Here is a 14241-nt window from a genome sequence, read left to right on the forward strand (position 1 = left end):
TCATTTGCATTTTCCGGTATTTTTCTTCATAATGATCAGTGTCGACATGTGATGCATAATGCAAATGTTTAGTATAATAACTGATACTCTTATCAGTGAACTCTAGGATGTCTCCGACCACATGGGAGCAAACAATTGTGTGCGGACAAGTAATTTTGATGGCAAAAACATAATAACGTGACATAACCTCTACATTGCCAAGACATTCAAAACGTAGAAATTTCGAGCAATAAATCTTTAAATTAAACGCCTCTTTATTAAATTGCAACAGCGCCGCGATGTTAGTGCGCTATCCTGTGGCCAACGTTGAGATTGCGCTAGCCAGGCTTGCACAACGCAATAAAACTGACAAAAAGACCCCAGAAAGCAAAATGTTAATAGATCTTCTAGCTTTATAGAATGAAAGGTTATGAACCGTCCCCCTTCTGGCTCCACGCAAAAATATCAACATAGGTACAGGACACGCCATGTTCTGCTGATGTCATGACCTGCCCTGGAATCAAACATCAGGAATAATTTACATTAAATGATTCAGTCTGATGAGCTCAAGATTTGTTTAAATATATTGCTTACAATACAGACAGACAGCCCTCTTATTTTCTGATGATTAAACTTAAGGTAAGAAAATACAAGTCCATCTCTAAATCAAAGTAAAAACAAATCAGCTTCAGCACCATCTGTCTATTGCTTTAATCACATACATTTAGATACGGCAACAATTAACAAATTGCCATGGGAGAGATACACTGCATGTATACAAGCACAAACAAGCCTCTCGTCAGTGTTCTTTTGGTACATTATATTGAAGCAGCTCCTCTTTTTGTCTGCAATTCGATGCGGTTTCAACTTGCATCCAGCGGAGAAAGTGCAGACAACACTGCTCAATGAACAGACATTCCTGGCTGGCTTTTGTTTCAGTTACATATGAAAAGATGACAGACAGAAACAGTGGAAAAAAAGAAGGGGAAAAAAAAAAAAGAACACCCAGCAAGAATAAATCTGTCACTACTGCCAATGTCGAGTGCCTGTTCAGTTATTAGCATGACTCGGATTTATATCTCACTAGATCTTAACATTGGTGGCCTTAGATGCAAGAAGAGGCATTAGCAATCCAATTGATTCTACAAGTACAAAAATAAAACATTTGGAAAGCCGGTGTCCTCTCAGCCTCTGTTCACACTATACAGTAGCAGCAAAAGCCGTCGACAATATATTCTGGTGGGCTACACAAAAAACACTTACAGTCAAACATACAAACATACATGCATGTATTCTTTCAATGTGTAAAAATAGATTGAACACAGCTAGTATATAGATAAATCTACTGCAGGATGTGGACGTTTTAAGTCAGCAGTTTCCCATTAACATCAATCACCTACCTGTCTATATCTGATAGAGATTCATACATCATTTTCCACTTCTGTACATTTTCTATAAAACAGACATGGCTTTGATTAATTGATGAGCAACGGGCCTAAAATAAATCCTTAATTCATCTGTGCACCTTTACAAAATCCAATTACTAAAACAAAATCCAGCAAATTAACCTGAAGCAGTTCGAAGCCAGGTGTTGTGCACTGCTTGCTTTGAAAGACAGGACCGTAAGACAGTCGGCATCCACCCAGGATGTCATAAGATGAAGGTTACATTACTTGGGTTACAATTATTATTACGTACTGGGGGGTATGGAAGCATAATTGGCGACTACTGAAAAGCGGCTGAACAAGCCACAAAAAAGAATTTACATTCTGAAGCCCCACTTGTCAAATTTAGTGCCTTTGTTCTGCTCTTAGTGCACAGTAGAAAGTACCCCTGAGTTCTCGGACAGTGGGGAGAAGGGTGGAGCTTAAAGCTCAGGGGTCTTTGGGGCTCTTTAGGGAATGGCAGGGCAAAACTAAGATCCTGGGCCAACTGGGTTTTTTTGTTTTTTTTGAAGCCCTACTGGGGAAAATGGTACAGCAGATAAGGCTCTGGTATACAATGTCATGGTCATCCTTGATCCCCTCTTGATCACAACTCTGTCATCAAGCAGCCAACACCTTCATCACAAGATTCTTGTGCTGGGGATTTTTCAGATTGCACGTTCGTTTCATTTTCTTTAGTGTGAACTTCCTCCCTCCTCCCTTCTAGGAAGCACAACACCTCTCTGTCTTACAGTTTCTCATCCTTCATAAAACATCCCCCTTCTGTCTATTTCAATGCCGGTTGCTCGGTTCTCAGGTTCCCAGGCTCCATGATAGGTTGTTCAATCACGGCCTCCCCACCACCCCCATCCAACACCACAGCAGAGTTCTGTTTTGTGGTTTTTGACATTAATCAACAGGGATTTTATCTTCTAGCTCCAGTAAGCCATCTGCAGCAGGCTCCTCGATCTTTCCCAACTCCTGTTGCTGCTGCCGCCTCTGCACCTCCGCCTTCAGGTTCTCCAGATCCTTTTGGCTACAAGGGGGGAAATAAGTATAGTTGATAACAAATATATTTAAAATAGAGGTGCATATAAACACTTTTGTCGCATTTACAACTAAATGTTCTATTACCTGAGTGGTATGAAGATGATGCCATTGATAATGTTGAGCTGTTCTAGGACACTGGCCATGCTGGGAGCAGTGAACTGGGAAACGAGAGAAAAATCAAAAAATTTAGTATCATCGCTAACTGGTAATCATGAGACAGACACAACAACCATAAGTGCCAGCTGCAAGTCACCTTTAGGGGCATGATGCTGGCATTGGAGCCATTCTTGTAGATCTCGTTCATGGTTCTCTGCAGTGCCACAGCCTGCTGGGTGAGGTACTTCAGGTACTCGGAGCTCTCCTTGGTTTTCTCATGCGTCTCGCCCATCTGAGAAAATTCATACAGTTATACGAAACTGCACCACTGAGATATAAACCAGCTTTCAACAGTCCTACACGCCTCACCTGGTTCTTGTAAATTGTGTAACCCTCCTTCTCATGCTGCAGTGCGGAGCGGAATTCAGCCTTGCTCTCATAAACTCGCGCAACCAAATGGTGGCTGAAAACAAAGGTAAGGAAGGCAGAATGTCATCAGTGTTTCACAGTTTATAACCATATGGATGGTAAGCCTCTGCCCACCTTAGAGCCACTTTAAGGGACCGGGGTCCATGGTATTTTGTATTGATGGTCAAGGCATTTTCCAGGAATCTCAATGACAAATCATACTCCATCACGCCATGTAGTACCAGTCCAATGTTGCTCTGTGGAAAGACATCAGACGTCACCTACAATGCATCTACACCACTATACAACATTTGTTTCTGTGGTCAGATGGATTTCCAAAAAAAGACCAAATGAAGACTGCACTCACATCTAACAGCGCCATCTCTGGGTGGTCCTCCCCACTAACCAGCAGCAAGAGGTAACGGGCTCGATACAAGAGTTTTAGGGCAGTTGATAGCTGGCCATTGGCAAAGCAGTATAGAGCCAAGTGCATCTGCAAAGAAAAGATAAGCAGATGAGTCTGGGGCCAACACGTAAGCTAAATGTTCATGTTATCTGGTGCGATGACTTACATATTCTTGAATCGTGTTGGGGTGCTCAATGCCGAGGACCCGCTCACTCATCAGAACAGCCTTCTGTTGATTGCTAAGAGCCTGTGGATCCACACATGAATATTATTTCAACCTTATGAGGTAAGAATTGCTCAAAGTTTGCATTACTATAGTAGTACGTACCTCGGGGTGGTCTCCCATGATGTAATTAAGACGTGCCAGGAGGCGCAGACAGGCACAAATCTCTACGTGCATTGCACCATACACATTGTTGAAGAGATTTAGAGCCTCATTTATCAGCTCACAACCCTCCTTCAGAAAACCTGAAAAAGATCATCTTTCTGTTCATTTGAACAAACTCATGTATGACTGGTTTTATCCTACAACCTCGCATTCTGAGAGCCTACATGAACTTTGACATTTAAGTATCTCACCTTGCTGAACTTTAGCCTGTCCACTCTGGAAGAAGTGGAAGGCATCAGAGGCTTTGGGGTTCACGTGCTTCACAACAGGGAAAATATTCAGGATGTCTTCCTCTGTAAAGGCTGGCTTGTGGCGGCTGTCAAAGTTATACTCTTTTATCAGGATCTGGAAGGTAGACAGACAGGAGAGGTCAAATCAAGGCTTATCCCAGAAGAGGAAGGATCTCTACAAACTAAACAAGTCCTACCTGAATACCGGTTTTGACTGAAATCTCTCTTAGCAGCGTGATCTTCTGCAAGCCATATTTCTCCACAACCTGGTCCACACTCTCGCTGCACAAGAACAGGAGATACTTAATATGTATAAATAGACAACAAGTGAAGTTCACTTCTCAGTACTCGTGTGTGACAGATGGAGATCTCACCACTGTATTGTAAAGTGATAATAACTCTGGGCTTCGGAGGCGATGTTCTTCCACAGCTCGTTAGGAGTCAAACTGGCCCACACCGTGTTGTCGCCACTACCAGGCACCCGGTTACGACGTTTGCGACTTTTGCGGCGCGACACCAGCTCATCAGGTGGCAGGTGGGCTACGGCATCAGGGAAGGAGCTCAGGAAGCAGTTTAGGAAATGACTTACAGCAGCAGAGAGGGCAGACAACTCCACACCCTACAGAAAAAGGAAGATACGCAACTAAGCAAACTTTTTCAATGGTTAAGGAAAGACACGTGGAATGTCACCAACCTGGAGGTACGTCTTGAAGATATGTTTTGCACACCTGGTGATAAGCTCGCTAATTCCTATTCTCTAAGGTCGGGAAAATTCAAATATTAGAATAGGAGAACACAAGCCAGTGCACATCATCCTTCTTCATATCAGGCAAGGGGGTTTGGCTTACATAAATGTGTTCCAGCTGAGCTTTGGCGGGGGTCTTTTCTACAAACTCCAGAACAGAACCCAAATAACGAACATTGATGCCTCTCTGGTGCAAGGCCTCCGTCAGCGTAACTCCATCCATGGGCAGAGCGCTGTGATCCAAACAGTCTTTGACCTTGTCACAAAACAGATGGAATATTTTTAAATATCTGACATCCAGAAAACTATTAGATAATCTAAATCTAAGTAAGCAGAGCCACTGACCAATAATGGGACCTGACAGGAAACGAGGAAGGCTGCTGCATCTTTTAGGAGCTGCTTCTCTTTCAGAACCTCATCTGCTGTGTTATTTGGGAAACGGACTCCTAGGGCAACAACAGTTGAGCCAAGCTCATTTATGTACTCGGCCCAAAATCACAATCACAACTGGCTTGATGAGTTTTAACTGCGACAGTGAAGGACATCCTCTGTCCCTTGAATTAAATATGGAAAATGATTATAGTGTGGAAACAAAGCATAAAAAAACAACCCTCAGGGTGAAAACATTAGAATTGACACATAGTTTGTGTGTTTATAAATGAATAAATGTGTCTCTACAAAATAAGCGATTAATATTCTGACAGTTCACACATTGATCATTAATGACAAAGTGCTGTCATCTGAGCTATGGTGACAGCTCAGGAACTTAACTTGAATGAATTTAAATACAGCCAAAGCTACATTATAACACAAAATGGAAAAATGCGAAAAAAAGAAACATGATTGACATACAGAGAGATTCCTGTTTTCTCATCCATTGTAACAAAGGGAAATTATCTGACTGCATTTCCTTTAATGTCTTGCATACCTGGAGAGAATATGTCTGGGTTGAAGCGGATGTCGAAACATGTGTTGCTGATGGAACCCACTGCCTTGCATGCATTCAGGACCACCTCTTGACTTTTGGCGTCTGTTGTGAGTGAAATCCAAGTAAAAAATTAAAATTCAAGACACTCACATGAAGTTAGTAGATGAGTGTAAATCAATAAGAAGTCAATTTATAATCACCTCCCTCTTTGCTATTACCCATTTCCCCCAATATAATAATGTGCAATTTTCCCATTACCTTAATATCTCTACCTTAAATCTGCAGCCATGGCCTTGGTTGATTAAAGACAATAATCCAAACCAATAATATGCAGATTATTGTTTCATTTAAAAAAAAAAAAAAATAAAAAAATAATAATAATCAACCGATGCTCTATTTAACATTCCAAGAACCAACTAAATTTGTCAACAAAGGTTCTCATTTCCAAACTTGAATTCCACATCTGATTGTAGTGACTGGAGGCCAGAACTCTCCCTCAGTGCATGCTGAGGAAGGAGCAGGTACAAATAACATGGTAGTGAAACCATGAATAATAAGGATATATGAACTATTTTAGCCATTGTACCAATAAAACATATTTTTGGTAAAACACAATGTGATCAAAAAGACATGCAGTCATAATGATTCATAATTTTCCCACTAGGCTAGGTCTCCCTGCACTGTGCCGGCCTGCTTAGGGTTTGGGTTGATTGCGGACATACCAATACAAGATCCGTCTTCGGCAACTAAGGTTTCCGCCAGCTCTTTGGCTTGAGCTAATCCTGGAATACTTTCTTCAAACTCTTTACTCGCAAGTGGGCCCTTGCACTCCCCATTCTGGGTGGCTGAGAGGTCAATGGGCCCATTTGTGGCGAGTTTTGAGGAGTCAGTCTCTGTCTGTGAATCAGCGGCAGCATTGCTGTCGGTCTGGTTTGTGCTGCCTGTGGAGTTCTCTGCTGCGACGGTCTGTGTCGGGACTGTGCCAGCATCAGTTCCAGCATCTGTGATGGCAGACGTGTCAGTTTTAGTGTCCTTAATTGCTTTTTGTTGCATCAGCTGCAACGCTGCCATCTTCATGAAGAGAAGATATCTGTGGAGTGGAACAGAATCAACATTTCAATCATACAAATAAACATAAATGCAACCAGATGACTACGGCACGGAGAGAAGCATACCTGTGCTCAACAAAGGCCTCGATGAGTTCTTGGCGTAAACAAGCCAGACGGTGGCGATGTTGGCGAGGGAAGCCCTGACGCTGGCTTTCCAGAGGAAGCTCCTCTCCATCCACCATCAGAAAGTTGAGGTCAGGAGGGAAAGTGCGTAGAAGGTCCAGGATATAATGGCGTCCATCATTCCCGATTATGCCCTTACACTCAACAGAGGAGCACAGCTCCACACACTCATTTTTCTCATTTAGGACGTGGTGCTTTTGAACCTAAAATTTTAAGAAAAACAAATATCTGAATACATTGCCAATTTTTCACATGAACAACTAAGGTTGAGAGAATATTATTAATTGTGGATTCATAAATACTTTTTTATTAGTGCATGAACCAATCTATTCTACCCATGTCTCAAAAAGATATGCAGAACCTAAAGGACAGTCCAGGTTACTCACTTTGAGGGGCCGGCTGGTTTTGTCCAGCAGCTCCAGGTACTTGTTGTGAGACACAACAGTCTTTCCAAAGTCAATTGAGCCATAGATGACGCTCTGTTCCTGCTCTCGCTCCAGGATGCCTGGGATGATGGACTGGGCAGTGACACGGTAGCCTCTGTAGTCTACTACAACTGTCCCCAGAGTATAAAGACCCTCCACATCTACTGCTCCGTAAGCCCGGACTCCGTTCAGATCATTCGTCGGTGCAGCATGAGCGGCAGCATCCCCACCCAGCTCGCGATAATGGTCCCGTACATCGAAGCCCAGGCTGAAGAAGATGTTGTTCCAGATAAACATCTGCATTCGGGTTTCTTCACCTGGGTTGATGGCCATCACATTGCCATCTATAACTGCCATTGCACCGCGGGTCGCAGCAGCAGCAAAGTCACTGTGAACCTAAAGAAAGAAAATGTTTAATAACATCTCACATGCACCATGAAAAAAGGGCATTTCTTATCATTACAGTGAGTAATAATAGCCACTAAAATAACTGGCGTGGTATGATGAGGCAAAAACTGGTCAAGATCCATTAAAATGCACTTTACAAACATAGACAAAAAGGGCAGTAGGCAGTACCTTGAATATTGCCCTCTCCCTTAGTAGACGTTCTGGTAGGTTCTTCCGGGGAAGCTCTCTAGTGGTCTGCAGCTCCTCGTTCCAATCTCTGGTCTGAAATCAGGTTCAGCAAAGACTTAATTCTCTGACATCAGACAATGTTACACAGCCGATAAACTGCCAGGTTCAGCGGCAGCAGGTACCTGTCCAGGTATGTGTTCCTCATAGCCTAAACGGGAGGTGTAGGCATCTTCGGCCCGAACACAGTCCATGGCGTGGTCTACCTGTGGAGCTGTCCAACTGTACACCTGGAAAGGTGTTGCTATCCTTTCAAAGGGGTGTCGCTGAACTCTGCAACAATAGAGTTTTTTTGATACCATCAATGGACAAACCTGGGAGTCTGAGGGTTCTACGCAGGATCTTAGCTGGTCATAGAACTGCGCTCTTCTGGACAGAGATCTCTGATGTGGTTCCTGGTATCCGTTGGAGCTATCTACTCAGCTTGGTGGTTGCTGACCCTAGTGTCCCAATCACTACTCTTTCAGCCTTTGGTATTTCTCCAGCTTCTCATGTTCTTTCTTTCTGATGTTGTTATCACTTGGGATTTCTACATCTATCACCACTGTCTTTCTGAGACACACACGCACGCACGCACACGCACACATCTCCGTACCTTTTCTTTTGCAAGGCAGTGAAATTTTTCTTGAAGGCAGGGCTGATCTGGCTCAGCAGCTCTACCAGTGAATGGCTCAGGAAACTGGGATTAGCTGGTTTAGGGTTGAAGGTGTAGGTAGTAGATCTGGAATAATCAAGGGGGTTTATTTGCAACATAAATATATCACTCAAAAGAGCAGAGATGTAAGGCATCATGATAACTTTTGATCAATAAAGACTAACAAGATTTTTTTTAAAATACGTGTAATAATAAGTGTATTCAATATTATTTCCAAGACATGTTCCTGCATATGAAGTAAATACTGAAAGACAACCCTTCTTAAAACACTACACCATCTTTCCAAACTTTCCATGTAATCCTGTTAGACCCCATTAAATTGATTGTTAAATCCCTGCTGGCATCCAAAACTGATCTAAACTTAGGAGAGCTTCAACCTTTAGCATCCATTTAAGCAAAGAGTATCTATATGTCAAACTTTTCTATGTGGCTTTTTAGCAGCAAAACTATGAAAAAAGCTTTAGGAATGAAAGCATGAAGCAAGATACTGACTGGTTGAGGTAGAAGCCACGTGTAGAGGCAGTGACGCTGACATGACGCTCCTCCACAGTCACAATGTACAAGTACATGAGGTCACCATGCATCTTCCTGTTTCCAGGGGGAGGGTTCCAGCCGCTCATAGTCAAGACCTTCAGGCATTGCATAGGCTGGTGGAGGAGTTAGATGAACAAGATTTAGAATTTTAATTTATTTCTGCAAAAGATACCCATGAATCCAGTTAATCTCAAAAAGGTTATTTGAAGATGTTGTCCTTCACCTTCCAGTCCTTGTTCTGTGGCTGGAGAGGCACCAGAGGGCGGTCTTTGCTGCCGGGCAGAATGTGCTCTGGAGGGGTACAGTCAATCTGCTCAAGCTCGTTGCCTCTTTTCTTACGCTTGCCACTATCTGCAGCATCAAACAAGGAGAAGATATGTTTCCCCATCACATGTAAAGACTGCTCAAGAAAATATCTCAGAGGGTAACGCACCTCCAAGGTCTCCATCGGTGAAGATGCTGAGGAATGACAGTGAGTTACAGTCCACTCCATTGTAGGCGTCGGAAGGGTCTAAACTTTTCAGAAGATCTCTGATGTGACGCACATGAATGCGAGCCTCACGCACTGTGTAGGGTTCTAGAGAATGAAGACAAGATGATAAATAAAAAGCAAATTTAGGTTTTATGTTGACTTTGTGAACATGTCTATTCTTAAAAAAGCCCAAGAATCTGACCTTCAACCACTTTGAGCAGCGAGCCTTCCTGTAGGCCCTCAATAGACTTCAGCTCTGCAAAGTTGTCCAGCACATTACCATCCAGCTGCAGAGAGAAACAGGTGCGATGGCAGGTATCCTCCCGATCCATCAGCACCTGATGAATTTCCTGTACCATCTCCTGGGGAGAAACCTGACGTAAAGGAACGGTTAGTGGGATGGCAAGATGGAAACCCAGAAAGAAACATTAACATTTGAGGCTGCAATTCTTGCCTGCAAGTCAAATGGCTCTGTTCCAGGTGCCTGGATCTTAACAGTGAAGCCGGTATCCTGGATCACTATCACTTCCTGCTCATTAGACTCCTCACCAGCGTCTGTCACGTCATTCCCGTCCTGTTTCGATTCTGCCTCCTCTGGAGGCGTATGAGCCTCGTCACCATTCACCATGGCTTTATCAGCACTGTGTCCTAAAAGAGCAGACACACAGACATCAGTTTTAACAAAGTATGAAAAAAAGCAGACTCTCTCCATGTATCCATGTAAAATATATTCAAATAAATAACCTGTTTTTGTATATAAAAAGAGAGAATTGGTTATCAAATCATTATTATTTGATCAAGATAAAACAGGACCAGAGTCAGACAGGCAAATAAAGCAGGTGGGTCAAGTGACTCGATACCCTCGTCAGAAACATCGTGAAATATTAATGATTGCGTAGAGAGCTGATAAGGCCTGGCCACAGTATGCTGTTTTTTTTCCAACTGAGTTTAAATAACTGTCACCGTAAAGTACAAAACAAGGGTTTACCTTTGGCAGGAACAAAAAGTTCGACAAAAATTTAACCGCAGAAACAACAGTTTGCGTGAAAACATTAAAGTAATCAGACATGCACTTTTAATTCCAGAGAGATAGAAAAAGCCAGCGCTAATGTTCTCAGAGAAGGGAGGAGGTTAATCCAGGCTGCAGCCAAGGCCTGATTACAAAACACAGACAAAAAAAGGAATTGTTCCTTCTTTGTATGACTAACAGAGCAAATGCTGTACAATATTCCTTGCAGGTAAAAACATCCTCATGGGCATTAAAGCAGTGACAAGGGCATAGTGTGAAAATTCAATGAATGTGAGACCAGTGACAAGGAAAAAAAGAAGTTATCTGATATATAATTGAGGAGCAGGGCCAAGCACAAGGATGTGCCTCACTGGGAGACAACTGTTGCCCGGCAGCGTCCTTGCTCACAGTCAAGGGTAAACAATGTCAGGGTTAGTAGAGAAAAAAAAGGGGGCCAAAGGGAGGGGAAGGGCCTCAGTGATAGACCATGGCCCATGGTTGGAAGGAACATGCTGGAAGTCTGGGGGTGGGGCCACAGAAGAGAGGTGGGGGACTAGTGACCTCTGAACAACAGCTTATTCATCCACTTATTCTAAACCTCCCTCGAGCAACACTTCATTTGAATTTGACAAAGTGTTTTGTTTCCTTATTAATACACAGCAACATGCCAGAATGGTGTCTTACCCAAGCTGCAACCTAAAACTAAAAAAGGGGGGAAAAAAGCATCATGATTTTTTGTTAAAAGCAGATGCAGAAATGATTCTGTTGAGGGACAATTTGAACCTATCAGCAATTTGATTTGGCAATAGAAATACAAGATCTTTCAAAAACAATTCCACAACAAAGGTCCTCCTGACCTTTTAAGGATTATAAATAATAGGTAAGCATGGCAATATTCAAGAAAATATGTCACTTCTGAGCATGTTCTGAACAATGTTTTAGGGCCAAAATAATTGTATTCCTTATTTTGGCTTTTAATTGTAAATCTAAACATACATTAGCTACAAATATGGTTGATAAAATTACACTGACAGTGTGACCATCAATTCTAGGTCTAAGTAAATGCATTTCCTTGACTGGCAGGTAATATTGTAAGCCAGCTGTCAAAAAAGACCTTTAAAACATGAACATGTGAAGAATAGCTTGTCTTCTTGTCATTATTTTAGCTAACTCCTTCTAAACAACAAAAGCAAAAAAGACTGATGAGAAGATAGAAGACACAATAAGCAGTTGACAAAATACAAACACCAAACTGGACCACAAGCTTCACCCAATCAACCCAGCAACATTTCTCTGAATCAGGCTACCACCTCATGATGACAATTCACATTCCTGCCATATTATGCAATACTTGAGAAACAAAAAAAAACAAACAAGAAAAGAGTTTAACACCTTTGACATTATAAATCTGAAAAGCAAAACATTCTGCTCATTGGCTCCTAAAATGGAAATTCTCTTTAAAAACACCATAAAACTACTCTGTAAAAGAATTTGCTTCAGTGGAAGTAGAAAATCTTCCAGTGTCCAAACAGACCCTCAATCATGCATCTGCAATGTTTTAAAGGTTACACAAACTAAATAAAATGTCCGCCTGAAATTTATATATCCCTAAACATGCACCAGACACACCACTGACAAGATGGACAATTTGCAAAATTCAAATAAATAAATAAATAATATAATATAATAATAATATATACATAAATATATATAGGTCAATAGGCATGTTTCTCAACTAGACGATTTAATAAATAAACGAATCGTTATTTAAGAATTAAAACCTTTATTATTAGATCTTCTACAGATCTGTCCAATTTCACAAATGGAAAACATTATTACAGAATATTTTAATGCCGACGTGAAAAGATAGCATGCACATATTTAATCATCCATCTGAAATCACCGGAACCCAAATATAATTTGTGGGCCGCACATGCTCGCCGTCTGGAAGATAAAGTTGATATGAAATGACAGGTAGAGACGATTCAAGGTCCCGCACCAGACACGCTGCAGACGTGACTTTTGCCGCTTATAACAAGTTGTTAAGCATTAAATTCGCCTGCTGACAGTTCAAGTTTCTTTTTCTTTTTTTTTCTCTAATGAGCACACTACTAGGAATTCGGACCTTTCTCAATACTCACAACTTTTCGTCTGCTTATGTAGTATTATCGTAACCTTCCTTCTTACTGTGAACGCACCATGACGACTTTTTTTTCCCCCAATGACAACCAGTTTCCGCTTCCCGGTCGAGGAGGAACACTCGATTATGATTTCCATCAGCAGGGTGATACTGGGATACGTACGATGTTTTACAATCTCCTTGCGTCAATTCATCACTTTTAGGTATTTTCATTTTCATTTTTAGGGAATAATACTCCGTAATGCATATTCCAGACAATATGTCTGACGTGTAGCGAGGTGGTAAACCGGTGCATTCAAGTGTAAACCCCCTTTGTTTCAGCGACCAATGTGCGGCTCCACTGAAGGTGACCTTCATTTCATTTCCCTGACATGCCGTTCCGCAACTTAACATGTGTGCTATAGCTTCAAGTTGGTTCATTGTGTTATTGGATACAACCCTTTCTATAAACCTGGCACATATTTGTTCTCAACGTAAACACAAATCCAATCTCTTGTGGTGCCTGTAGGGAAACACAGGCTGATGTTACTAATGCCTGGATGTTTGCTAGTCAGCCGATTAGCCAGCAAGCTAACTAGCTGCACACTCAATGTGGATGCTAATGTTAGCATACCAGCTGTCAAAGTTGTACATAAGTATGCATGGGGTTGAACTGTGCGCTACTGGCTTTTGGCCAGGTACTTTGAAACAAATGTTCCTCGCAAAAAAGAAAACACGCAAATTAATACCGATTACTCAGATTAGATCTAATCTCATTCAAATCAAGAAGATGTTAATTAGCTGCAGGTCTTAGCAAGATCCTCTAAACTTTGTGAAGGGTATCCATTGTGGAGGTTGTCAAAACCTACAGATCGCCACCTTGAGTCGGAGGACTTGGGCCATTGCACAAATGTGTGACGGTAGACGTCACTAGCCTTTCCGAGTTGCTATCCTGAGCTAGATTCAATTCACGTGAACCCACTTAAGTTAAAATACACAGGGAGGCTGAGTTTACAGAACAGCGCCGACGTTTTAAATTAGATATAAATCAGTCCGCTGGGTTTTCCATCAATAGCTGCAAAATCTCACCACTGCCGCAGGAATCCTTCAGTCCTGTCTTGCTGATTTCTTTGATGTCCTGTGCTCCATCCCCGGCTTCATCCGCAAGATCAACCGGATTACAGTTAGGCACTGACGCCGGGATGTCATCTGTCTTGCTCACCATGATCGGCAGTCAGTGTCGCAACAGAAACCCCCCAGCTATGGCGTTGGAATATGCGGGTCCGTGGAAGAATGACAAAATGACGCTGCTTCTTCGGCTAACGCAGGCTAGCTGGTGACATGCAAAGGGTACAAGCTTACAAAAACAAGTCTACTGAGAAAGGACAGTGCTGTACATGATGGTGATCACACGTGGTTCTCTCCTCCCCTCCTCTTGACCTCTTTGCCTTTGCGTTGCTTTTCCACGCCCACCACGCGTGGCGCTACGGGAAGCAACGCGCGACAAT

At 42.3% G+C, this 14241-nt stretch overlaps 1 protein-coding gene across 3 annotated transcripts; it reads right to left on the reverse strand.

The window, feature by feature from the left end:
• Window positions 1-666: 666 nt before the first annotated feature.
• Window positions 667-14170, reverse strand: cluha (clustered mitochondria (cluA/CLU1) homolog a). 3 transcript variants are annotated; one of them, XM_057049862.1, is made up of 27 exons: window positions 13823-14170; window positions 10060-10253; window positions 9808-9979; window positions 9567-9710; window positions 9357-9484; window positions 9092-9246; window positions 8540-8665; window positions 8070-8217; window positions 7888-7980; window positions 7273-7707; window positions 6830-7089; window positions 6377-6744; window positions 5655-5756; window positions 5072-5172; window positions 4830-4982; window positions 4676-4738; window positions 4356-4600; window positions 4179-4263; window positions 3943-4096; window positions 3692-3831; window positions 3530-3610; window positions 3325-3450; window positions 3093-3214; window positions 2919-3012; window positions 2707-2841; window positions 2538-2611; window positions 667-2439 (listed from the first exon to the last, which is right to left on the reverse strand). In XM_057049862.1, exons 1-27 carry the CDS (start codon window positions 13956-13958, stop codon window positions 2313-2315), a joined length of 4161 nt encoding a protein of 1386 aa, XP_056905842.1. In that variant the 5' UTR covers window positions 13959-14170; the 3' UTR covers window positions 667-2312. The 3 variants fall into 3 exon arrangements, with proteins under 3 accessions (XP_056905842.1, XP_056905841.1, XP_056905843.1); XM_057049861.1 differs by having other exon boundaries at window positions 9092-9249; XM_057049863.1 differs by lacking the exon at window positions 13823-14170 and adding an exon at window positions 12756-12837 and having other exon boundaries at window positions 9092-9249.
• Window positions 14171-14241: the final 71 nt, after the last annotated feature.

This window comes from Takifugu flavidus, chromosome 12, assembly GCF_003711565.1.
Source record: "Takifugu flavidus isolate HTHZ2018 chromosome 12, ASM371156v2, whole genome shotgun sequence".
Lineage (NCBI taxonomy): Eukaryota > Metazoa > Chordata > Actinopteri > Tetraodontiformes > Tetraodontidae > Takifugu > Takifugu flavidus.